We start from the raw sequence: 27,805 nt of genomic DNA on the forward strand, positions 1-27,805 counted from the left end.
GGTATGAAAATGTTCTGTTTCTTGGGGTTCGTTTGTTGTTTTTTTTTTTTCTGCCTTAAATTGCTGTGAGAAAATTCATGCCTTGTAATTTAGTTTCATTAAATCCTAGGCTGTTAATAAATGAAAATGAGCAATTACTAACAGTCCACTGCTTTCAATATGCTATGATCTGAAGGAAGTATTAATTCAAGTAAGCTGAGGAAAATATAACTTTCTACAAGAATAAAAAATGATTAACTTTATAGACATACTGTAGTTGGAACTTCCATATAAGAAAGTGCTGATATCCTTTGACAATGAAAAGCACCAGTAGATATTTGGACATCAAAGTCTTTGGCTGAATATGGAAGTATTAAAAAAAGAATTGTATTAAAATTTGTTGTAGAATTTTGTAGAAACAGCTTAACCCTCAAAAAGTTTAATGTCTATCTTTCAGAGGTTATATATATTAATGTAAGCAGAACTGAACTATTTCCAGGATATGAGTACAAGCTTTCTTATCCATACCCTTTTCTTCACTCCATTTAAAATAAATGCACCTTCTTAAAAGCAATGTAAGTCATCCAGCAGCTCGTAGATCAAATGAGTCACTGCAAAGTGAGTTAATAAAACAGCAATGTTGTTTTCAACAGTGTTTTTGCCACACATGTGAGTAACTGTAATGGGATTTCCCAGGAACATTACACAGTAACTACAGGTTCAGAAATGGATTGGAAAAAAGTACTCAGGATAGGTTACCCAGTCACCTGTGCACTCAGTATCAAATTGGGTGTGGCCACTGCATGTGGACTTAATTGTACAAATAAATTCTCACTTGCTCAGTTACTTCCAATAACAAATTGTAATAAAAACCTGGCAGAATTTGACTGCCTTGAAGATGAAATTAATATGTACTTTGACATTTAAAACTGAAATCTGCGATGTGGTGTCCTTCCCCCCATGCATGCGACTTGCTAGACGAAGCACATTTTATGTTTTTTCAATTTTTTTTGAATTTTAAAAAATATAAAGATAAAAAAATAAAAAGAAATACAAAAATTTAAACAAATATAAATAAAGATTTTACTAGGCTGCTTAGCAAGAAGTCAAATTTTAATTCATCAGAATGAGTGCAAAATCAGAGTATAAAGATGGTTTGTCCCCAGTTCTAAGACTCTGCAAAGGTCAATTTGTTTTGAGACTTCTTTGCACTTACTTCAGAGTCCAGAGCTTCTTTACAGTGTAGGAACCCAAGTTAGTAGAAATCAGGTCCACCCAAATCTTTGTAGAAATTAACAACAAATTCTGTGGAACCATGCTCAGTATTACCAGAACACACACAAAAAAAATGTATATAGATTTTTTTTTCTCAGTTTCAACACAGAATACTACTATTTCCCTCCATTCCTTAACCGATTTTTCCTGTCTCTATAACTGAATTAATTGTATGGTGTACTAAAGGAAAATCACAAAACTTTTGCATTTTAAACATTGTAAATATTTCTCTTTTCAATTGTTCAATTAAGCAACTAATAATGAATGTAAGAATAACTCAGAATATAAAACTAGGTAATTCCTCATTATTTTCTTCTATAGTTTCTAAGTAATACATGAATGTGAATCTTTTCTGTGTTTAAAAATTACTAGAGGCCTTTTATCCATCTCTTCCTTCAAGACTACTTCATTTTTACTTAATTCACAAATTTGGATTTTTGTGTGTTAGTCTGCATCCATGCCGTTGAATGTTGTGTATGACATGCTGAAGACTTTACTGAGGTTTGCATGAATGCCTGTCTTCCCATGTTTCTATGACTTCCTTAAATATTGATTAGCTGTCACTTAATCACGCTACCTCAGTTTGAATATTTGTTGGATTTTTTTGGTTTCTGCTCTCCGACTTGTCATGTGTATTAGATGTGCTTTTTCAATAACTTGCAATGTAATTGAAATGCAAAGGGCTTCAAAATGCGTTAGGGTACATGGAAAGATCAGATTTCAATAGCACATAAATTTATGGCCCTATTTAGCTCCAAAATTATAAACTTTAGTGAGATATGGTAGAAGACACGAATTTCTGATGAAGGACTTGGATTTATATTAGTAGGTAATTTACAGTGTATGTAAAAGCACGTGCATTTGTCTATGTAGCCACACATACTTATATTCATAAAATTATACAGTTTGTGTGTGTGTGTAAAATAAACCTTTTCTTTTCCGGCACCCTCTCTTCTCTCAAATAGTATCTGCAATCCCTTTTTCTCTCATTTGTTTATTTTCCCTTTAAAATTAATGTCTTCCGTGAGCAGTTCTTCTTGTCTGTAAAGCCAGGTGTCGCTTTGTTTTTCTATTCAATTTAATATATTACACCTGCTTCTTTTGTTACCTTGGAATGAAAGCTCTTCAGTGTGAGGATCTGCTGTTAGCTTGGCAGAACCTGTTATGCAATATCACACGCATTCATGGGACAGCATAATTTTTTTTCAAAAATCCTTCCTTTTCATTAAGATAAGAAATGCATGGGCTGCCCTAAGAAGATTATACACAGTAACAATAAATCCTTGAAAGCAGAAGTTGTTCAAGCACCTGACAAACTGATGTTTAGCTCTGCAAACACTGGTTGGAGACACAGCTTGACATGCTTTATCAAACACCCATCTTGTAGTTATTGTCAGCTCAGTTGAGTTTGGATGCCCAAGAGATCGAAGCAAAGCATGTTTAGGATTTTGTGCTCATGTGGAAAAGTGTCAGTTTTCTCCAGTTCAATGACTGTTTGCAAGGGTCAGGGTGTTTGAGTTTTCCATCGACCGAACAGATGAAATTTGGTCTTTAGAAGAAAAAAAAGGGGGCGGGGTGTTTATTTATAGAAGAAAAAATGTTTCATAAGTATCAGGACAAGAAAATCTCCGCCAGAATGGAGCAATATATACGGATGAATGAACTAATTTATTTTTTTGGTACCTCTGTTGTTAATGCTGCTTCCATGTTGTACAAATGGATCCTGACCCATTAATAAGCAATTTTTAATTGTGGCTAGCCACTCTGGATGAATTAATGGAATAAGTTAGTCCACGTAAGACACTAGAGTGGGTGCGTTTATGAGATCGGAAAATCTCAAACCGTTATTTCCTTAGAACAGTAATTTACATGGGCAAATCCCTTTACGTCAGATAGGACATTAGGAAAATGTTCTTCACTGAGAGGGTGGTTGCTCACTGGTACAGTTTTCCCAGGGAAGTGGTCACAGCACCAAGTCTGTTAGAGTTCAAGGAGCGTCTGAGAGATGCTCTTGGTTTGATTTTTAGGTAGTCCTGTAAGTAGCAGGGATTTGGGCTTGATGATCTTTTTGAGTCCCTTTCCAACTCCAGACATTCTATGTTTCTATGATATTTAATGGTGATATAGAGATAAATTATACAAGATACTCTTGTACCCTTGTAAACAATTAAGGGACCTAAAGTGAGTTGGTATTAGAATGATTTTTTGTAACCTACAATCATTTCCTTTTTAGATACTCTGTAAAGCTGGTAACAGGACTTCTAAACTGTGGACTCAGCATGGCAGCCAAGGTCCCCAGTGGAACAGAGCAGAAGTGTTCTTAGGAATTCGTTACAATTTTCAGGTGTGTATTCCTATATTATGTACTTCCTGGACAGCTGGGTTTAGGTACTTTTACCGTAACCTTTCTTTATCTCCTTATTTCGCTTTTTGCCCCATACACATAGTCTGCCTCCTCTTCTGAACAGCAACTGTAAATTTTTTGGCTGTCTGATTGGTTGTTTAAGCTGGACACAAGTTTTTGGAGATTGCTCTCTACCTCAATTTCAGATTGATACCCGCTTTTAAGACAGAAAATCCTTTCTATCCTTGAATACAATTCAGGTTGAATTATTCTACTCCCTTCACATTAATGTGTAGTAGTATTAAATCTGGTTTTGGAAGAAAGACTCTTGAGCATGATGTTTGCTTTGAAATATGAGCTGATTCCTAAGCCTCTTAGAGATATTTAGTCATGGGTATGCCATGCTTAATTGTATCCTTATTAAAAAAATAAACAAAGAAACAAACCCCAAAAAACCACAGACACAGCCAGGATCATATTTAGAAATGTGTTACATTTCCTGGAACTTTGTCTCGGATGGCTTTTAATGAAACCTTAATATTCTTTTTACATTCATGGGAAAAACTGATGAATGACCCAGACTAGGAGTTTTTTGTTCTTATTTTGCGGAAGTAGGTAGAAACCCTGCTATTAATTCAAGACTAGTGGGGACTAGTATCTGTTTGTGTTTTTCATTTTCTTTTTTTTTTTTCCTTGGTGGTTCTTCTTGTTGTTCCTGATTGATGTTAGGAGATGGTCTCTCAATAACTATAGTGACAGATCTGGACAAACAGTAGTCTGCAAGGACCATCATAGTCTCTGTTCTGTTCATGCTGCATGTATAAACTTTTATATATCTTAACAGTGTCTTAAAGTAATAACTCTGTCATTTCTATTAGGTTGTTTTCAGAGCAAAACGTGGTGTCAGTTACATGGGCGACGTGGCTCTGGATGATATTGCCTTTGAAGATTGTTCCCCTTTGCTCATCCCAGGCAGACCTTGCACAGCAGAGGAATTCACATGTGCCAACAAGTTCTGCATTCCAAAGGATAATCTGTGTGATTTTGTAAACAACTGTGCAGATAACTCAGATGAGAGCCCTACTATTTGCAGTAAGTATTGTAGTTTTTTTAAGTATAATTATCATAAATAAGTGTGCCTGCTGTGAATTGTTATTACTTGAATACTTTTGGCAGCTCATCTGCTAAGAAAGCAAACAAGAAGGTAATAATTTAATTCCATTCCTTGGCTTTTAAGGTTTTTAAATTATTATTATTTAATTTGAAATCGTATTATAGAAAATTAAACGAGCTGCTAGTGAACTTCTTAACTCAGAAAGCAGCTGTCTTTAAAAGCGGAATAAAAATCTCCTGCTTTCCAAATGAAAAGAATGTATTAAGGTTGAAAAAAATACTTCAAGTGTAATACCTGTGGGATATGAGGGATCTGACTCCTTTGATATTTCCAGGATTGTCAGGTTTCTTAGCAAATAATTTTAATCTGAATACTGTACAATTCTGTTTTTATATGAGATACCAAGAAACAGCATCTGTAGTATCAGATTCAAGGAATGATATCTCATATCAAATGGGTTCTACTCTGGAGAAATGGATCACAATATATAGTACTAGCACTTTCTTTTTTTCTCAAACAATCATGGAAAATGCTCACACAATCAAATCTGCATTGTTTGGTATTGTATGAATGTGTTGCCTCATTTTTATTGAGATTATGAATACAGTTTATCAAATTCTCAGTGAATACAATCCTATGAATCAAAGGTTTGCTGATACCCTATGAAGCTAAGGTACACTGCAACGGGACGGCGTTTTGCAAATCATTTTCATACTATTAAACTTCTCAGTTATTTCCAAACCAGGAATAGCATGTCACTAAGCTATATGGGGACAAGTACAGACCTTCCGCAACTAAAATTTTGGATTTACTTCGTTGAAAAAGATTGTCACATTTTGGCTTTTATTTTATGATGTATTTAAAAGCTGTTTACCCATGACTTTTTGAGATTATCTGTATTTTCCATGAAACACCATCAGCCACGTAAAGACTGTTCTAACGGGCTGATGTGATTTACATCAAATCCCTAAAATAAATATGTAATTCTGATTCTTCATTGGAAAATGGTTGAACAGTAACAGTCCCACAGATAAAATGCTTTCCTGTAAAGTGGGTGTTTTTGACTTATGATTTTTAAATTAAATATAAATTCTTTAAAAAAGTAACAAATTAGGAATTTTCCTGACTGCGTTTTAACAGGAAGCTTTACATTGAAGTATTACAGAGCCTTAAGAGCAGAGGGATCATTACTGGGGTGAAACTTGGATTTTGTATCACATGAAAAATTAATCCCATTTCATAGTGTCTAATTGTGCTGTCAATTGGTGACAAATTACATCTTTCCACATTAGGTCTGGGAGTGCTTCATCCAATAGCATTTTCAATAACGGTATCAGGAATTCTTGCTTTCCTTTTTTTTTCCTTTTATTTTTTCAGTTTTGAAATAGGTATGTTGCTTTAAATTTCCACTACATGCTGGAGAATTTCGGGTTTCTTTTATAGGCGCTGCCTCTGCCCTATGCATTTAATAAAGTAGAAAAACGTAATACAACATATGCTAAAAACATACCTAACAGAACAATGCTAGTTCTGTTTTCCCAGCTTTCTCATGAGGCAGGGTGCCTCCAAAGAGAACGTAACAATACAAAACACATATTTCCACTCTTTTGTGAAGATTTTTTTAATTCCTTTCAGGCATCAGAGAAGAGTCGCTTTTTCACAGCTGAGCCATAGAATGGTAGCTTGAAAACCTCAAAATCAGAAACCTGGCAAGATCTTTAGTAGGGCAAAGCATGATAGGTCAAAGCACAGAAAACAAGAAATGGGCAGTTTTGCCCAAGAATGGCAACTGTGTTTAAAAACCACAAAAACTGCAGCTTCCAGACATCTCCAAAGTACCTTTTAGCAGCAGGCACTAGCTCTAGCTCTGTAGATGTGGTTTGGTGTGGGCATGAAGAATCACCACATCTTTCTGCACCATATTGAAAGAAACTAGGCCCTAATCTGTGTTATATTTCTGAAACTCCAGCATATTAAGAGGACTATATCACATGATAATGTCTAGACAAATGTCTAGATAAAGGCAGTGCTGCTGAGATATAAACTATATCTCTTAAAGCGAGGTCTGTGCCTCGGTTTTATTTGCTTTGTAGAGGACTCTCTTTAGCTAGTTGCATGACATCAAATGCGAAATAAAGCACAACTGTGCTGGAGTGGTAATGGCTGGTCGCGCTCCTTTAACCTTCTTCAGAACCTGCCAGGATTTGCCATATTGAGGTTGCTTCTTGAGGTCGTCAGTATATCAGAGGAAGGTCTCTGAGACAGCTCTGGTTAGACAGTTGGGCGTGCCTTCTGGAGGTAGAAATGGTGCTGTTTAAGATCTAGTAAACTATATTTTGTGAAAAAGGCTGTGAGGCAGTAGTGTTTTTCCAGTCTGAAATATGGATTAGTGCCAGTGCAAGTGGCTGTACTTGTTAGATATTTTCCACAGAAAATAAATTGAGCTCTAGAAGGGCAGCAAATATATTCTAATCACTAGTGGTCATTCAGCCTACAGGCTCAGTCTCTAGCACCTTTGTCCTCTTTCCTCCACTGCCTCCTTAAATGACATCAGGTCCTCAGCATCAGGTGTTTTGCTCCTATACCTCTGTACTTCTTGTTCATGTAGGCATAGCTGTTGGGAATAATATGAATTAAAACAGTTTAAACTTTAAACCATTTAATTACATAATTTATTACAAAGATTCATTACATCTTTTGGACCAATGTAACACAATTCATATACTTACAGTTAAATGTATTTCTTAAAGTATTAAGATATCATCCAGTAGACTAATTCAGCTAATTTGCTTTTGTACTTCATTACTAAGAGTTCATAGTTCTTCACAGAAATGTTTAATGTGCAAGTAATATACACAATCATCTGCTGTAACTTGAGCTTCTAAGCAAACATAAGTTCCCTTTTTCATCAGTATTGTGACTCAATTTCAGGCTGATGTTCATGTAATCTAAAATTGGTTGTTCGAGTTAGATTAGATAAATTGTCCTATAGATATGAGTAATTTAATTTGTTGACTATAGAAATCCTACAAGGACATCTAAATTTAGGTTAGATAGCCTGTGGTATATACAGCACTAACAGGGATATTCAATCCTCTTGCCTTAAGATCTCAATTCTTGAAAACAAGTCTGAAATAAAATGACATTAATTTTATTGACTCTGTGGAATTTGTAAGTGATTGAAGGAACTTCTTTAACTAGGAACCCAAAAGATTAAGTAACTGAATGATCATATGGCAAAGGATGAGGAGAAACAAATTTTATGGGCAGTTACATTCGGTTGAGGTAAACTAGAATGTATGTTTTGCATAAATGATAATCATATTATATAATAATTATCAGATTTGGGGTTTTTTTAATTGTTATTTCAGATGGCATCATATTTGCAGACAAAGCTAAAAGACAGTGAAACAATATTACCAAATAATCCATATTTTTAATTAAAAGTTTCTAGCTTCTTTCTCAGCTTTATGACCTCCAGAAAAAATATACAAGGAAGAAATCTTTCATCTGATTTCAGCCTAAAATTTTAGAGTTAGCTGGCTGGTTTGGTCCATGTGAGGACTCCCTGGATTTTTGCTCCTTGGCCTCATTATTGAGACTTCTGACCAGCTGCCAATTAAATAAAGCTAGTTTTAAGTGGCTGAACTTCATTAGACCCCAGAAGAGGCTCAGGTTCTGTTTACATTTTATGAGAGAGCTTTTGTTATTACTTATATTGTCAGACCAAATGATCCATATGGTTTCCAAATTTATCAAAGCACTTTCATTTCTAGCAATAATAAGAATATTCAGGTTGTAGTCAAAAGTCTCTTGAAGGCTCTGCTAAAATGTCAGCTTATTTTAGCAAGTTTAGTCTTACTTGGTAATCATTTTAATGAAGTTATAGGTGCACAAAGGAAAAAAATACACAGCTTAAATTTCTGGAGTGCAGTAATTTTGCTTAACCTTAATTTGCATGAACAGTTGACTCACCATGCTGACTGTTTTGACATTCAAGATTGGAAAATAGGTAAAGAGCACACGCATTTTTTCATATTAAAAATGAACCAAAATTAAGATAACTTTCTCTTTTGCTAAGCATTAAATACAATTTAAGGAGAAATTGAGATAAAAATCTATGTTTGCGTATTGGCTGAGGAAATACATATGTGAACTCTTCTGGGAACATGCAAAAGTAAATTAACTATGGGGGTGATTCAGCTCAAAGTTAGCACACCTACATTTTTCTCTATATGTTTCTGTATGGAGGCTGTGTCTTTATGGTGCACAATGCATTAATTCAGATGGATTTCTCTTACTTGAATATAGGCTTATCTCTTTCACCTGACCTTAACACATTCTTCCAAAAAAAGGCTAGTTTTCTGCAGATGTCTTGGATGCCCTATGGAGGGCATCAAATATCCTCTGCCTGTAAGACCTTAAAGAGCTATTCAGCTTGATCTAAACCAGATTGCTATATTTGGTTACTTTTATAGCCAGGACTCTGTTGATTATAATAATAAGAGCACTGAGGACCCACCTCTGTTTAATAAGATATATGGATTTTTTTTTAATATTGAAGCTTTTTTTTAATGGATTTGAGTACTAGGTTGTAATGTATATACTTAATTAACTTCTTGAAAAAAAATTGTCTTTTCAAGTGTGTGCAAATGTCTTTCAGGTACCTCTATCGGGCACTGCAATTTTGAGTTTGATCTTTGTGGATGGATACAAGATGAAAATGATGATTTTGACTGGAACCTCAGAACTAGCAGTACTACAAAAATGGGCACTGGACCAGCTACTGATCATACATTGCAAGAGCCATCTGGTCATTTTATTTTTATAAAGAGTTCCTTTCTTCAGCTGCCAGGACAGAAAGCTAGGATTTCTAGCCCTGTCCTAAGCAGAAGGAATAAAAACTGCAAGGTATGGGCAGGGGTGTGGAATGCAGAATTTGATTTCCAAGGTGCAATGACATAATACTCTTAAAATGTATATTTTTTGGAGAAAAAACAAGCCATGTTGTGGAAGAGTCAGGGCCTGATCTTGTTTCCTTGAAATCATATGAAAACTTGTAAGCTGTTGCTGGAGAAGAATATTTTCTGTGAGTAAATAAGTATTCTGGGAGATTCAGATGAAGTTGACAGTGAATGCAGTGTCTGATTTAGGATATGTCTTATGTGACAGTCACCCTAAGTAGCATACAAACGTGTCATGGTTTGTGATTTTATGGAGAAAATGTGTATAAATACAGTAACGATTGGCTTTTAAAGAGTACAACTACAAGTGAAAGGATGCATGACAGAAGACTTTGACACTGTCTCTAGAAAATGGAGAAAAGCAAACATTTATTTTTCAAAACACATTATACATTGTAGCGATTTGAGCTTGATAATTTTCTTACAAACCTAGATTAAACAGTTTTTTTGTTTTGATACTTCTTTTATGGTCTTCTCTAAAACAGTAACTTGTCATTTCATGGACATCTTTCAGAACTTATCTATCAGAATCTTCTACAGGAACAACATGCTGAAAAAATGAATTTTCTGGCAAGTTGAACTCTGTATTATTTTTTCCAAATTTTCATGATCTTTAAGTGTGAAGGCAAAAATAAGTGGTATCTTAGTTTCTAGCATCAGTGTCAAACACAAGCCGGAGATTTAAACATTAATAATTGCCAGTAACTCTAGTTACTAATAAAATTGGCAATAATTTAAAAATAGTGGTTAGAAACAGAGCTAACAAAATGTCTATATATTATTTATATGGTGAAGAATATGAGGAATATTGTGCATAAATGGAGCTGCTATGGGAGGGAAAATGGTACTTTTAGCCTTTGGAAAATTGACAAAGAAAAATTTATAGGGTCTTAAGAAAATTAGTAAGGCTTAACATTTTAGAGGTAAATTTGGAAATGGATTTCCAGATTTGAAGAAGAGATCTGGGGATAAAAACAAACAAACAAAACAAAAATATGTAGTGAAGAGAAAAAGGAGGTATTAGTATATAAAGATATTTCAATATTTGATTTAAGGTATTAATCTCTCAAATAGTTAATTAAGACCTAGAACATCATGTTAACAGATTATACAGTGCCTAAAACTATTCTGCTCCATTCTGTGAGTTGTTATAGTTGAAAAGAAGTGTGAACAAATGCAGAGTGGTCTAAGTCATATGCCAGTCTAGAATCTAGGGTAAAGGATTTTGGAACTACTGTGAGTAAAAGCCATATTCAAGCTAATATTTTGCTAATTGTTTTGCTAGTTACACATGAAGATCAGCCTAACTTGGAAACAGGAATGTTTGTTGATTATCTAACTTTACCCAGATAAATAAGCTCAAGAACTCTTTAATGATGTGACCATAAAATAGCTACTTTGCTCTCCAGCGTTTGGAGGATCTCCACTACCGATGCCACAACTTGGAATTCTTGCTCCATCCGTTTGTTGGAGGTGCTGGTCTAGTTACTTGCTGAAGAGATGAAATCAGTGTCTTTACATTTATGGAAGATGTAAAATTTTATCGAGTTTCTGCCTTTAAAAGGGATATGTAATCTTTTTACATTGCATTTTTTGTCCTCAGCTGTCTCATTTTGTAAGCTCACCTTTATACATCTCCATAATAACTAGCTATCTCAAGGGATAATTTTGGTGATGAGGAGTCATTTTTTAAAAAGCCTTTGAAATAAACCGGTTGTGTGATCATCACACTATTCTCATCAAATGAAGGTTGTCTTAGACTGAAATAGACCTGAACAGTTTTACTCCATATGCAGATGACATCTCTGTTCAAATTGCCCAGTCATTGGCCTCTAGTTCCATTTACCTTGTGCTCACTAATCATGAGAAAAATCAGAATCTGTAAAGAGTTTGTCTGAAACTTGGAAGCAGTTCTGCTTATGCTTGAGATTTGCAAGCAGTTCATTTGATTGAAATTCTTCTGGCTGTTTGAAAACTCCCAAAACTCTTTAAAGATAAGCAAGTCAGGAAGAATAAAACAAAACTGGCTTGATTCTATGATCCAGACAAAACTTGATTAATTTCAATATGTCAGTAGCAAAACTTAATCTAGCCATTATAAGATACCTTCAAAATTTCACCATGATCTCATGTTTTCTAAGTTAATTTTCTATATTACCTTATATATATATATTTAAAAAAATTCTACTTGCATGAGCTGTGAGGTGTTTGTTTCTTTCTCTATCATCATATTTGAAAACACCTCTTTCTTGACCTTATCTGATTTTATGCTTTTCTGCTTTTTAACTTCTATCTATGAGCAGTAAAGAAATGCAGAATAGCTGAGAATGACAGGTTCATATCTGAATATTTATGATGTATCACACATTAAATGCAATGAAATGCTTGAAATGTAACTATTGGAAACTATTACTTTTGTCGCATGGTTTCAGGCCTGAAAGAGTTAGTCATATTCATGACATTTTATAGTGACATTTTTTGAGGGTTCTGACCAGTTCTGAAACTTTCATTTAGGCAATTGACCAAGGGAAATTAAATTTCTGGTGAAGGAAAGTGTATGAATGAAAAAGTTATTTCAAGACTCAGACCTTCATCTTAGCAGATGAAAGTCTCTTAAAGCACTTTACTCCTTTCTGTGAGTTACTACAGAAGCAAATGCTGCATCATATATTACAACATCCTTAGTTTGAGATCTCAGGCCCATTCAGATCAATGGAGAATGTATGGTTACATCAATGGGATAAGAGTTTCATACAGAGGAAAAAAAATGCATCCGCAAATATAAAGCAACATACGTGGAAAAAAAAAAAAAAGGTTTGTTTGTATACAAGACTTTCGCCAACCCAGCTGCATCTTCAAAAAGGATAGAAATCCAAGGGAAAATAAAAATTATGAAAGATGTAATTAGTATAAGCAATTCCTTTATGGTAGGCATGATAGGGGCGCTGTTTGTTTTTGGGGAGCATTGTATTTTCTGTATGTTTTTACATTGTAACATTTCCAGTTTTATTTCAGTATCCAAAAACTAGTTACAAACAGAAGTGGTTGTTATAATTCTTTTAGTTTTCTTAACTCGATGATAAATTCTTCAGGACAGACCTGGAAAGATTAAGTAGCCAACTGATGAATAACAACAACCTTGGAGAACTAAGACTAGAGATCTAACCTACGTTCTGGTGCAAAGCAAATTAAGTATGGGAACGAATATTTCACACGAATTATAATTCAAGCCTGAGTAAAGTGGGGCCCCATCACTGAAAGGTCTTGGACACGTGGTTAAAAAGAAATTTGTGCACAGCTGTTATCAAGGACACATTAATACTATATATGACATATCAAGAAATGATTTAATAGGACAGAATACCAGTATGTTGACTGTGATAATATAAAATTACTCAGTGTAATTGAGATAAGGGTATTGCAAATAAATGTGAAGTCCATAATGTGACGTTGGGAGTCAGAGGCGGGGAGGGATGTGAAATCAATGATCATAAAAGAAAGGCAAACATACAAAGTACAGTCTGGGAGTTTTGAAAAAGAACTATAGTCCATCAGGAGCAGTGTGATGGGAAGCTCTATGAAAATATCTGCTGAGAATTTAAGACGGTCAGAAAATCAAACAAAATTCAGCAGTAGAAGCAAGAAATAAAGATTAATCCTAAAAAATGTGAAAAAAAAATATAGCTTAAAGATATACACGTATATCGAATAGACACGCCTCATTTGAAGAAGAATTCCAAGAGAAATGGAGCAGCTGCAGGACTAGAAATGGGTGGGTGAATAGAAATAATTCCATACAAGAAAACTGACTTATAAAAAAATATATTTGACTACTTCATTGCCAAGGAGACATTCTGAAAATGAACAAAATAAAACTTTCAAAATAATTATAACACAAAGCCCTTGATGGCTTTTTAACCAATGGTTACAGAAAACCAAGTAAGTAGAAAAGTGTGTTTGTTTGGGTTTGTTTTTTAATGCTGTATTTATGCAATGCATTGGACTGCAGAAGCCTATGAAATCCTATAGCACCAGATAACAAAAAGGGACGTGACTTTACATTTTCATGGGTATCGTAACATCCGCTATGATGTTTTTATATCTGTAATAAATAAGATAGGATTTTCATTCTCCAGGGCTTGTGATAAGCATTAGCCTAGGACAAAATTTAACTTATAGTCATCTTCTTGCATATTATAACATGAATTAATTGTCTTCTTTCAGGGTCTTATATAATTCTTGGTAATATTCTGATCTTTGTCAGTAATGAGATATTAATCTAGACTAAGTATTAGTTTGATCAAATGCAGGTATTCCTTTGTTGCTCTTGAATTGAAAATAACTGAGAGAGCAGTTAAAAGAGATGACATTTCGTGGTGATTTTTAAAAAAATATTCTATATGTACTGGATCGTACTTTTGTACTTCATTATTTGTTTTCTCCGTTTTTACTAAAAAAAAAAATATTCACTATTTTCTTACTGAAGGACCTCTTGTGTTTTATTTTAGCTATCATTTTACATTTTTCCTGTCCATGTAGAAATTTAACTTCCAGATTAGAGATTATTTTCTAATTTCATTCTCTATAAGATAACATAAACGCATTTATGTGAAATGTGATCAGTGAACTAAAGTTGCTTCCCATATTGTTAATAATAGTGCTCCAATACTCTGTATCTTTATCAACTACTTTCATACGGAATAGTGGCATACAGAATAGTTAAAAAAATTTCACTAGTAAATCTTTTTGTGTGTGTTTTAATAAAACAGTTTTTTAGTTGGCAGAATTAAGGGCTATTCTGAATGCCACTAATGATACTCAATTTAATAATTAGGGTAAATACAACAGCAGAATGTGTCTGAAGTCACTTATTGTGTACTTGATGCTATTGTTCTTGCTTGCAGGTACTTTTCTATTACCATATGTATGGAGATCACATTGGATCATTGATTGTCTACCAGAGGACTACAACAAAACATGAAAAAATTATCCTTAATATTACTGGAAACCAGGGAAATTTTTGGCAGCACAAGGCACTGAACCTGGCTGGAGATGGAGATGAAGATTTCCAAGTTGTCTTTGAAGGGATAGCTGGAAAAGGTCCCAAAGATGGCATAGCACTCGATGACCTCACATTTTCCAGGGACTGCCTGCCATCCCAGGAGTTTTTACCAGCAGAACCCACAATGGTGCCTCCAACAGGTATGTTCCTGCTACAGACAAATAGTCTGCATAAATCTGGAAAGAATGAATAACAGCATTGCTTTCATTTCTTTGTCTCTCCCTCAGAAAAGAAATAGAATACATAGCTGGCTTGACATGTTGAAACTTAACGTGCTAAGTGGCTCCTTAATTCTAATAAAATTATTTTATGAAATAATAATTTAGGTACTGAATTAACGTTTGGCAATCTGCAAGACTTATTGTCCAGCCATGTATACTTAGACAGTATCCTGCTCAATTCAGTGGTATTTATTTACCAATAGTTGTAAAATATAGTTATTGTAAAATAAAGAACTTAGAGTAAGACAGAGCCAATATGGATAGATTGCAGTAAGGCCAGCAGACTTTAATGCCTTTTGGCTAGTGGGGATTCCTTCTGATACTGTTTAGGCACCATATTCCTCTTCTTCTGTGCCAGCATTCGTCCAATTATTTGTACCATCCTCATTTACTGCACAAGGGAAATAAGACTCAGGAAAAAGAATACCAAAAATAATAAAGTTCTGATGGGGATGAATCCAAATAATCTCAAGGTAAGAGCTACTCCTGGAAGTATTAATGCTGTTCATTACTAATATTTGCTTGGAGACAAATGATGAAGGAGGTGCTCTTTCTGACAGAACAGGACAAATCACTTCCCTCCTTACACATTTATCACCAGAACTACTGAAATGTAAACTCCCACAGTGGAATGTAGGAGATGCATTTTGTTCCTGAACCTACTAAAAATTTCCTGCATGACTGCTGCAAGTCATTTTATCTCACTTCTTTGTCTTTCTGATCAATAAAACAAAGTTAATATTTCCCAATGTCAAGGACTACTGGGAGAATGGATCATTAATTTATGTGAGCTCCTTTGGTTTGTTACTGCTGCTAATGAGTAGCCTTCCCCTTTAGGATATCATTAAACACTGCTCAGGCATTGGGAAATAACACTGACGAAACTAAGTCAAAGCCAAGAAATTACACCGTGCTTTGTGCACAAGACAAGCGGGAAAGATATGGGCAATGTTTTCTAGATATATCTCTGGTAAGTTGCAGGTTACAGTACATAGTATTGGCTTCCTGCTTCTGTCAAAGCAGTCACAGAAATTTATTGGAAATGAGATTAGTATTTTAAAGTTCAGCTTTATACGAACGTTACCTCAAGAGATACACTAGCTGGATTTCTGATTCTTTATTTTTGATGTTTTCGGATTCTATCCTCTTAATAGTAGATGTAAGTCCCTGTGGCAATGTTAGAAACTTTAAAAGCTTTGGTTTTGATAGAAAAGAATGTTCCAAAACACTTTTATGATGTATATAATAAAAAAGGTACTAAAATCTCAGGAAAAAGCCACCAGAGACTGATTTCTTGGTCTAGCTCATCTAAGAAGTACTTTGTGAACTTTGTGGATTCAAAACACTATGAGATAATGGTCTAAATTCACCCTTACAGTGAACCATCTTTTCTATGACAACTTCTACTTATCCTGGATAAGAATTTACATTAGCCACTGAGGGTTCCAGGACGATACTGTTTGGATCATTGTGGGCTTAGAAACATGAGTATGAAATCTACTGTCTGCAGAAACGTTCTGAACATTGACACAATGCATACTGGAAAAGTGCTCTGTGATGTAACTTTATAAACTAGAGCCAGCTGGAATGACTGTGACGATTAGCTGCAAAAATTTGGACTCCGAGGCTTCTCTGCTTATATGCAGAGCAAAGGAGAGTGTAAACAAAAGTGAAAAACTTATATCCACTGCTTAGATTTTTAAAGGTTTCTGAGGGTGAACATCATTGCAGCAGAGATTTGCTCCTTTCTTGTCTCCAACTACAGAGAATATTTGCTAAGAAATTTGAAATGTTTTCTCTGTAAGAGAGAGATTCATAGCTTTTGAGATCTATTCTCATAACACGACAATGCAGAATTGATACAGATGCATATTTTTCTAGCTGGCTTATATGCTTCCTCTACTATATTTGGACATGTGTTTCCTTTACTCAGGAACTGAAAGGGATTTTTCTTTCATTTTAGGTACTCAAAATAGCACAGCAAATAATTGTCATAATGTTTTTCTCCCCTTCTTTTCACCCAAATGAAGTTTCACTAGTGATTTTTCTCACAATTTTAAGAGCTTACTTTGTAATTTTTATGACAAATCAATTTACAATTGATATTCTGCAAGCTGAAAAAAACACATTGAAAAGATCCGATACAACTCTTTCTAATGTCTTTTTTTAAAAAAACCAGCAGTATTCATTGTAATGTAAACATCAAGGGAGATTCTTCAGAGTCTCATGAGCAGTATCACTATGTAACACATACACTAAGGTGGTCTGTGCTTGTTATTTCTGCACATAGGGTGTTATGACAATAGACATAGTGTAAGGACTAAGTAGAATAGAATTATTAGAAGTTCATATCTGTTACAGAGACTCTCACTGTTCAGAAGACTTGTTCCCTCACTCTGTGTAAACTCTTTGAAGTTCTAAACATTTAAAAAAAAACGTTCTCAAGGGCTTGGAATTTTTTCTGAACAAACATGCAGTAATACATAAAGGTTGAAAGTGAGCACTGGGCAATAAGAAAAAATAATTTTGAAAATTAGCATTGTTATATTCTGTAGACTGACAGCATGCTGTAGACTGTCCTCGTGATGCTGCTTAGCAACAATGATTCTGAAGTGGAAAGCCACTGAAAGTCACTTAAAATGCTGCACCTGAGAAACAATAAACATCATTTTAGGCTGACGCTTATCAACTCTTCATTTTATGAATAGTGATGTATGGAGGAATATCAGCTTTTGCTCGTGTCCTACAATGGTACTGTGTGCAGGAAGATAAAAGACAATTTTGTTCTAACAATGCCATTTATGCCTGTTGCTGTGTTTCTGCAGTGTGGCCAGATTGTTACGTTAGACTCTGCCCCACACAAGAGGCCCAGGAACACCTCTTGGTTTTGGGTGGCAAAGTTTTGGTAGCAGGGGAGCTATAAGGGTAGTTTCTGTGAGAAGCTGCTAGAAGCTTCCCCTATGCCCAATAGTGCCAATGACATCCAGCTCTAAGATGGACCTGCCACTGGACAAGGCCAAGCCCATCAACAACAGTGGTAGTGCCTCTGGAGTAACATATTTACAACACAGGGAAATGTGGAATTGCAGCTGGCGAGAGGATCAATAATACGTGAGAGAAACAACTCTGCAGACAAGGCCAGTGAAGGAGGGGGAGGAGGTGCTCCAGGAGCTGGAGCAGAGATTCCCCTGCAGCCCATGGTAAAGGTCATGGTGAGGCAGGTTGTCCACCTGCATCCCATAGAGGTTAATGGTGGAACATATATCTACCTGCAGCATATGTGATGCTTCCTCCTAACGTTCCAAATATTTCCTTTTTAGGAGACCTTATGTGGGTTTGTGTATGTAGTAAACCTTAATCCATTTGCCTTCTGTATAGAGTCTAGTTTCCCTGGGAACACATTCAAAAGTTAGCACCCCCTTCATCTTTGGCAGCAAGATGTATGGGTCTGTCACTTGCTGAGAAAGTAACTCTGATTTCACCCTGTATTCTATTTGGTAGCATTTTTTGCTGAAAATGGTGGTCAGACAAACTGACCTACACTGTATTGATCTCTGTGCAATCATCCTTAAGCAACATTACACACACCAAAGGAGTTCCAACTTATTTTTTACATGGAAAATATTCCATATGTTTCCTTTCTCTGACTTTTTAAAAAATCTACTATATCTTTTAGGTTATAAAATCAGGTCTGTGTAGACTACTTATGAAATGAGCGAACAGTGAAATAATAGTGTAGCAAAATGATTATTTTTCTCTTTGCTCTGTTTTCTGATAAATCCTGAAGTCTTACTTGCTTTGCCCTTTTTAAGCACTGACCTGATGTTTTCCTGGAGCTACCTTCAGTTCTCTGTTGTGTGACACTTTAGGACTGGTAGTGATTGGAACTCATCACCCGTATGTGAAGATTGCATTGTTCTGTGTAACTCAATTGATATTGTATTTTGTTGCCAGTTACCCAGGAAGCAATTAATTTGCTTAACTGTGGCTGTTTAGCATCATTATAGTTTATTTTTCAGGCTGTTTTTTGAATAATTTTAGCACAAATAGTTCACAAAAAAAAAACCCCAAACCAAAAAGTAATTCCACAACATACCTAAAATTAAAATAAATAAAAGCAAAGAGAATAGTCAGGAAATCAGATTTGCCAAAATTCTTTCATTTGAAATATTGTCCAAAACTTTAAAGTGTACTCTGAAGGCCAAAGGATGCACTCTTTTGAAGATGTAATTCGATTTACAAAAACTTACAGATGCATAAATAGACATAACTTTGTCAGTTATTCTAATAGATAGTTGCAAGAACAATCCTATTTTATGCTTCAGTGCATAATGTGATCCTCTACTGAAAAGAGGAAAAAAGTCTCCTTGTGCACAACCAATTGAATAACAAAGCATTTACATGTGTCTTTCAAGCAACTAGCATTGACCGTTGCTTGAGAGAACAGGATGAGACACAAATAAATTAGAAAGCCTAAGGCACTCTAAAACCAGTTCTGGGAAACAAACCAAACAAAACAAACAAATAAACAAAAATCCCAAGCTTATAAAAGTACTCATAATTTCTGATATATCCCTGAAATTTCGGAAGAAAAAATATACCCATATAGTTGCCTTAATTGCATAGAGCAGCAGGTTGTGAAACTTTTTCACTGAGTACCTGAAGAGAAGCAGACTCTCACATGTACCTAGAATGAAATTCCATGCAAGAGGCAATTTCCATTTTCACCTATATGACAATATGAAAAGTTCATGGTTATAGCCTAAGACTTTTAAAAATAATAAATTGACATGCTTTATTTTTTCTCTCTCCTTTCTGGCACAAGATACCATAATTCCGTAATTCTCAGAAAAATTGTGTAAGTAGATTGTTTTAGTAGCTGGACATAAAGTTAATAGTCATGCATACAGGTAACTTCAATTCCACTTCTACACATATTGTCCAGCTGTTATGAAGAAATTTATCCTTTTAATGACAGTGAAGGAGACGAAATACATAACCTGTGTTTTCACATTTTACATTCTGAGCCTGTGAAGCTTCCTCCAGCTAAACTCCATCAGAGTAATTATAATCACTGTACTTTATCAATTTATTTGGAAATATCTGCCCTTGGTCCATCTATTTCATTCCACAGTCTTTTTGTTTGTTGTTAGCTAGGACTCCTACTTATCTTCTTTGTTTGTGAGCTCTAGCCTTACCAGATTGTGTGATGAGTTGAAAACAACGTGCCTATTTGCTAAACTAACTAACTAACTAACTAAAAATTCCATTTATTTATACATGTTTAGTTTACAAAATAATAGTCTCAAAGAAACAAAATATTTCCCCTAGGTATTCCTAGACTTAATACCTTGAATGTTAAATAAAGCTTAAAGCCTGGTTGGATCAGCAGTCAGAGCAGATCCTGGATGGGGCCTATAACAGATTACAACTCCAGATAACTGGACAACAGAACATGATTAATGTCATCTGAGGTCCTTGGAGGCAGGGCATTGACAGCCCTTGTTTTTCTGTTTTGTAAAACTGTTTAGTATCTCCAATACTTAGCTTTTGGGTCTCCACAGACTGATTTCTGAAAAATGTGTCCCAGAGCAGATATCCAAATAAGCATCAGGTCAGGAGAAATTAATTTTCAGTGCTAGTACTTTCAAATGAGTCTCTTATACCTACATTCATAGTATGAACAGGTGATTCCTTTTGAGAACGGGTAACTGGGATATGGGAATAACTTTTCTAACCAAAGACAAAATGTTTCTAAAATTGCAAGAGGAAATCCTGATACAATATTTATAAAGGAGAACCCTGCTGAAGAGTCCTGCTCTTTTATCTTCTCCCTAGTGAAAGAACTAAGTGAAATGACTTTTACTAAATCTCAGCTTTCCCAGGACCATCAGTGATACTGACATTATTAGCTCAGAGTTTTCCCTGCGGGCTACATATTCCATACACAGAGCCTTGCCTCTGCCTGGGTGAGCTCAGAACATGAAAGTTCTAACCCCTCTTTGCATTCCAAGAACTATAGCTAACAAATTACTCTTATGCGAGTGTAATTATTTACTTTTTTCCCCCATGTTTAGGAGTAGAGAAATAATGCTGCAGGTACATGGCATTCTTAGAAATATCAAGCATTATAACTATTAAGTCTTGCAACAACAAAAGTAATCCAAAAAAAGAGTTATATTTCATGGTATCTAGTCCTGGTTTACATTTAGTGCAGTACGCCTTTGCCAGGCATTCGACATCCTCCAACAAAAATTCCGTGTGTGGTAAAGACTGCAGGCAGGTGTGTACTTTTCCCTCCCTCTCTGACTGTAGGAAACAAGCTGAAATGGCTTTTCAGCACATACTTATCAATAGTCTCTTTGGACTATAATTCAGTTGCCTAGTTACACTGTTTACATTTTCACATGGTATATATTAGATAAAGAAAAACATTGTTTTTCCTAAGGTATTCGTAAATTTTATTTGAAAGCTCAGCTTGTATTTTGTGCTTTATATCGAGGAAGATCTGAGGGAGGCAGTTCACTGCATAGCTTCATTTGCAATCTGTTTTGTTTTGTTCTCAAACTTTTCAGCAGAATATGCCTCTCAAGTAGAATGATATTGTACCTTTTACAAGATACTTAACTAATTATCACAAGATGTGCCTGCATTGTTGTTTAGTCATAGGATTAACTTTTAGTCGTAGGATAAACAAAGTTAATGAACAAATAAGTGGTAAAAAGACTGTTAACTGTCAAAATGTATAAAGCATTCCTCAGTGTGGTAGGACCACGCTTGGTTTATGTTTGAAAGTCAGAACACCTGACATGCCTCACACAAGGAGAAGAGATTGAAGGACTGGAAACTCAAAAAAGTGCCTTTTTTTTTTTTTCTCCTCTGGAAACTTCCAACTATTCAGAATACAAGCAAAGGTTTTGTCACCAATAATCAAGGAAGTTGTTCTCTAGAGAAAATTATGGGATGTTATTGATTGAGGCTGCATGGACTTCACTGAGCATGGAGGGGAAGAAAAAAACAAACCACATTTTCCTCTTCACCTAGACTAGAGAGGGAATATGTTGATGAACTGGAGAGAACAAAGATTCCTTTTCCACCTTTCTGTTTTAGTAAACATTTCTCTGTTTGAGGAAAGCCCTTAATATCTCTGTGCTGCATTTTTTAGGTATCTGAGTGAAAAATCAAGTTAGGGGGAAGGGGAGAGATAAATAAAACAATCGTAATGTGCATAATAACGCTTTAGGGAAAATAAATTAAAATGTTATAAGACTTATCTAAGACTCAAAATATTCAGAGTGGGATTCAGTTCCAAGACTCAGATCAGATGTCATGTACATCTAGGTGTACTCAAGTTGTGTCAGGTATCTAAATTCCAGTTGTACTAGATGTAGTATATTGCTCTTTTGCTGCCCAGACACTTGACACAACGGAATCGCACACATAAAGGCATCTATTGTTGCTGGTGATGCAGTAGAGTGTCTAAGAAATCCCTACAGTACTGACAGTACAACAGGATGTATGGAAAGTATATGCCCTTCAGGGGTAGCAGCTGATGACAAGGAATCATGTCTTACACATTTTGAAATGCTACGTGTGTGGGCAACCAAATAAAACTCTAGGTCTCTATCTTAGCATGATATGATCACTCTGAAATCCTATGATCGTTACCAACCAGAACCTTGTCAGTTTTAATGAACACTTAGCTTGTCTACATGTAAACATAAAGGTATATGCATCTTTGCGAGCTGAATGCCATCTGAGTTTCTATTTTAGAACTCTTTCTGGCATAATTTTATTTTCACCATCTCTTACAGGTTTCTTTTTGTAGGCTGGTTTAGCTTTGCTTTACCAGAAATGTTTTTTGAGTTACTTTGCTGCTAGCTTCAGCAGCAATGACCGCCAAGTAATGAGCCGTTAGGTTGATAGCCTCAGCGTGCTGGAAGATGTGGAATGTTTCCCATAATACTGGTGCAGTATCTCATCTATGGAATGTGACATGCACTTGTTTAATTGCAGACTAAGCAATTGTTGTGAGGTGGTGGTGCATGATGTCCTCTCCTTATGATGTCTGCTTCTAGTTATGTTCAGTGGTTGCCAACTGCCACTCTATTAGCATTTCCCTTTTCAATGCACCTTACAAAGATGAGATTTTGTCTTCATTAAATCCTCCTGCTCTGTTATAAATCTTCTCCCTTTAAAATCCTCTTGCTTCTTTCATCTACTTTCACAATGATCCAGGTTATTGCCAATTTTGCATACAGAACTGAAGTAAAATTATTGCACACCTGGATAGTTGAGGTATTCAAGACTAAAGCTTTAAGGAGACGCTAATTTACATTCAAAACAGTAGACATACACTGAATTGTCTCTGACAGGTAATGCTATGGAAACTAAAGCCTCCAGTATTACTGTGCAGAGATTTCACAGCAGAGGTGGAAGATGATAGCTAATACTAGGTCTGCTTCAGAGGAAAATTTAATAAGTTAGAATACTGCCTTCAGAATACTAGAAGTGAAGATTAGAAATAATTCATAGCTGTTATGGGAGAAGGCCTTCAAATATACTGTCTTGTTTAGTCTGTTTAGTTTGATTGGGTTGTTTGGTTTTTTAATGACTTCAGTGTAATCAAACTAATGATAGAATTTAATATGCTGTGTGCTTTATCCAGGACCACTGTTTTTTACAATGACCAGTTCAGGATCTTTATCTTGATAAAAGTGTTTATGAATTGTCTCCATAAAGCTTTGTATGTGACATCTTTACATTGCTACTGTTACAGCTGGAGGATATGCAAAGCATCATTTACATATTTTGTCAAAGACTAGAATGTGCCTTGTTTGACAGAAAGGTTTCTGAACTAATATTTTGTGTTAAATGTCATTCCATAACAACAGAGCTTGCATGCAAATCAGTGTATCTGAACTGGTCATGAATAAATTTCGGCTACATGCTAAAAGCGTCCCTTATCTGAAACCCAAAAAGTAGCTTTTCAGTAGCAGTAATGAGGAAAGTTACTGATTATATTATTATATATTAAAGGCAGAGAAACCACTTGTTTCCTTTCATAAAAGTGGACCAGACCTAATGATTTGAACTTACTTTGAAAGTAATTTAAAATTACTTTTAAAACTAAGGTTCCTGTGAAGTGGGATAAGCAATTTCATCAAGATTCTTTCCAATCATAAACTTTTCAGTCACATGCTAAGCTTATGTTCTACTATTCACTTACATTAAAGAGTGAAGCTAAATATGAACACATACCGAATAGAGGAACCATTAATAAAACTATGATTGCTTTGGGGAATAAATGACCGTGCTGGATTAGACTAATGTTAAATTAGGATAACTGATAAAAAATGTTTTTGTCTTACTTGGTCATACAGTCTGGAAAAAAAAATGGTACAGAACTACTTAATCACATTAGGAGACCTTAACAGTATAGTGACATTAGAGCATACAGGTTCCAAATGCAATTATTGTTACTTGCAGAATCTCACCTCAAACCACTTATGCTGACTTTATAGGTATATTTTTCATCTCTTTCATTGTCTGAGAACAAAATTTACCATAACACAGATGAAAAGAAAAAGCTGACCATATTAGAAGCTATGTTTCTTTGAGGTACTGAGTGATTTTAAGAGTTTGTTCATATCTTTCTCTTCCATCAAGCAAAATGCATTTTTCATTTTCCTATTGACTTTTCCAGTGAAGTCTCAAAAGTGTGTGGAAGGTTATTTAAGACATTAATAAAATCATTTAATCATCTCATGTCCTCTTCAGCTCACTATAGCGTTCCGTCTAATATAGATAGAAAGTTTTCTAATATCATATGGTAAATACAGTAATCCTGACATTTATTCCTTCTGAACAATGAGAAATGAAGGATTCAAAGGAGTCAAGAGATTCAATATAATCAGTTTCAGACTTAAAATTTTCTTACATCTGACCCTTACTGAAGTATTGCTAAAGAGTTTAAACATAGCTGTATTTAAATGCCATAATTGATTATACCAATTCTGTGCTAGTTATGTTTCTTGCAGCTCTTTCACAGTTTCATCCCATGTGTACACATGAGAATATTCCAGAGAGAAAATTCTTTTGTAATTTACATTTGTATTGTGGGATATTAATACTGATTAATAAGGGAATAGACTGACGTTCATAAATAGTAGATATCCGCAACTGATAATATACACAATTTGTTATTTTCCCTTTTGAATAGTAAACAGTCTTATTCCAACTTAAAGCCATTCCTGGACCACCTTATAGTGTCTAACTTGTTGAAGAAAATGCCAGTTCCTCGAAAAGACATCTGAGGTCTTGTGGACACATAATACAATCACTCAGTGACTATTTTGTACATTTACTGCTTAAGACACGTCCCTTTTCATGCCTTTATTTGCCAGAGAACAGATTTTTTTAAGTATTTTGATTTATACTTTGAACCGTGGAATTGGTGTTTCTCAGGTTCTGAGCATTCATATCCAGGACAATCTCTCACCTAGGTTAGTTGTGAACACAGGAGTATGCTGCCCTCTGGTCTGAAAATCAGGGTTGTGACTGTAAATGACAGCTGGTTCATCAGGCTTTGAGTGGGATTCAAGGGAAGTATTTTCCACCTGTCACACTTACTGAGCACAATTCAGCAGCTCTGGCAAGTTGTACAAAGGTGAGTTATGAATGCACTGTAGCTCCACCTTCCACTATATGCTTTGGGCAACCACCTTGAGTGTGGTGGACAATATGAAAGGAATACATATTACAGGGCAGCCAATGAAGATCTCTCCTCCTTCAGCCTGAGTTGCAATATCATCAAGTGCCTACCCCGCTTTCCTTTGATCTCCTTATCAAAATTTCCTTCTGACCTATCTCAGCTATTCAGAGCTCAAACTGTTTCCCATGCTCAAACTGTTCTGATTTATGGATTGCTTCTTTACTTCAAGCCATCTTTTAGATTCAATCTGCAGATTTTTCTTCTGTCAGAAACACAGACAGTGAAACCACTGACCGGAGTCTTCACTAGATACCAGGAAATGCAAATGTCACCCTTCAAACAATCAGACAGCATCCGGCCATTAAGCTGGAGGTCACAGCCAGAACATCTTGGGCTCTAAGGTAGAGATGTCATCATTTATGTATCCAGGCTTTGATAAAGGCACTATAACATTTAGCTGCTCAACTTGGAGTTAAGCCTGGAGACCCTCAGAAGGCCGCTTGGCCGCTTTTCTTCCAGATCTGCTGTACCAAGGTATTCTCACATGGCACAGGGGTTGCATGTCTGTTTTATGTGGTTGAGAAAGCTGGTTATGCAGGAATGAACTCAAACCTACCACGACTAAAAGTCACAAATGAAAGAGAAGAAAAAGAATTTTAAAAGAGTAGAAAAAAAAAGTAGGAAAAGTGTAGAAAATGTGCAGGGAAAAGAGTAGTAGGAAAAAGTGTGGAATTAGTCAACTTGGGAAAGTAGGCATTGTTTCTACTACTGACGGTATTAGTACACCAGTACTGTGATAACTGAGGAGTTAAAAAGACCTTGGAAGAGCTTCTCTAGTCAAAACCTGCTTTTTAAATTTATTTTGAGTGAATGCATGTTCACAGGCACCTAGGCACTTGAGATTGAGGCTTGTGTTCTTTCTAGTATTGTTTTTAGAGTTCCCCTCCCCTGCTTATAGTATATCCAATAAAGTCAGCATGAAGTGGTACCAAGTACTCATCTTGCCTTCAGCTCCCGTTATCCTTCAGATATCTGTTGACCTTAAATACATCACAGCACAATGTTAGGGTACACAATGTGCTGCAGAATGGGTATGTCTTAAAGTGTATTGAATGACTGATAAATAACTGCCCTTTTCTGATGAGATGTAATAAAGTACCAGCAAACAGAACCAAGAAGACACTTCAGTGCTCTGTCACGAATAGAGCTGATAATCTTGAACAGCGATAGGTTACCTTGTTGGGTTTTTTTTAATTCTTAATGGTTTGAGGATGAGTATTATTGCATCTGATTAATGGAAAGGAATTCTTTTACATTTGTGTGTGAAAATGAACAAGATAAACAGGAAGTTTTGGTGGCTGGAGAAGCCTTCATCAGCTCGTTGTCATGGAAGAAACTTAGAAGTTTAATAGTTTCTTCTCAAAGTACCTTCTGCAAATGAACTCTATCTTTTGTTTTATAAACTCTGAGCTGCTCAAAATGCAGGTCAATATGTCAAGGTACTTGGGAGGCTTGCAAAACCAAAAATTGAAATGTTTTTTACTCAATCCTTGAAAAAAGACTATTTAGAAAGAAAGAGCTGATAGCGTATAGTAGTTTTTAAGTCTCCATTTTCTTCCAGCACTTCAACTTCTGAAAGTCTTTAAAAATTTTTGTAATTTTCCAAGTGTTGCTTTTGAAATTAGATGCATTTTTCACATTCCTGTGCTGACAAGTCATTATTACTATGCATCATCAACTGTCATGAAAGCACTTTACTTTGTGTCCTTGGGTTATACGGGTGAGATATTAGAAGAAAGATGTTCTTGTTAATGATTTTTTTTTTCTTTTAAGGACACATAGAATTCAGTCATACAGTAATGTCATCTCAGAGCAAGAATGAGAATGAAATAATTGTTTCAGGGAAAAACTCAGAGATCTAAATTATCTAGAGAGCCCCTATCCCTGAGATGTCAAACGCTTAGCCTGATGATTAATTACTCTGGCCTCTCTACCAGATTATGGTTCTACAGAAGTCTACCTTTGATTTAGAAACAGGTATACTTCTAGCTATGTGGCTGTAAATAAAATATTTTGAAAATATTTTGAAGCAGATCTAGAGTTTCACACCCACTGATGTGTTGTCATGATAC

The 27,805-nt window shown here is 35.4% G+C and overlaps 1 protein-coding gene across 1 annotated transcript in view; it reads left to right on the top strand.

The window, feature by feature from the left end:
* MALRD1 (MAM and LDL receptor class A domain containing 1) overlaps nt 1-27,805 on the top strand; it is a gene marked incomplete at its 5' end in the record, with an annotated part of 84,107 nt that overhangs the window by 49,561 nt on the left and 6,741 nt on the right. Inside the window, 4 exons of the mRNA XM_010136341.1 lie at nt 3,488-3,598; nt 4,477-4,690; nt 9,376-9,623; nt 14,581-14,878. Of these exons, the coding sequence (XP_010134643.1) occupies nt 3,488-3,598; nt 4,477-4,690; nt 9,376-9,623; nt 14,581-14,878 (871 nt within the window). The remainder of the gene's footprint in view (nt 1-3,487; nt 3,599-4,476; nt 4,691-9,375; nt 9,624-14,580; nt 14,879-27,805) is intronic.

The sequence above is a fragment of the Buceros rhinoceros genome, unplaced genomic scaffold (genome assembly GCF_000710305.1).
Source record: "Buceros rhinoceros silvestris isolate BGI_N320 unplaced genomic scaffold, ASM71030v1 scaffold10655, whole genome shotgun sequence".
NCBI classification, from domain to species: domain Eukaryota; kingdom Metazoa; phylum Chordata; class Aves; order Bucerotiformes; family Bucerotidae; genus Buceros; species Buceros rhinoceros.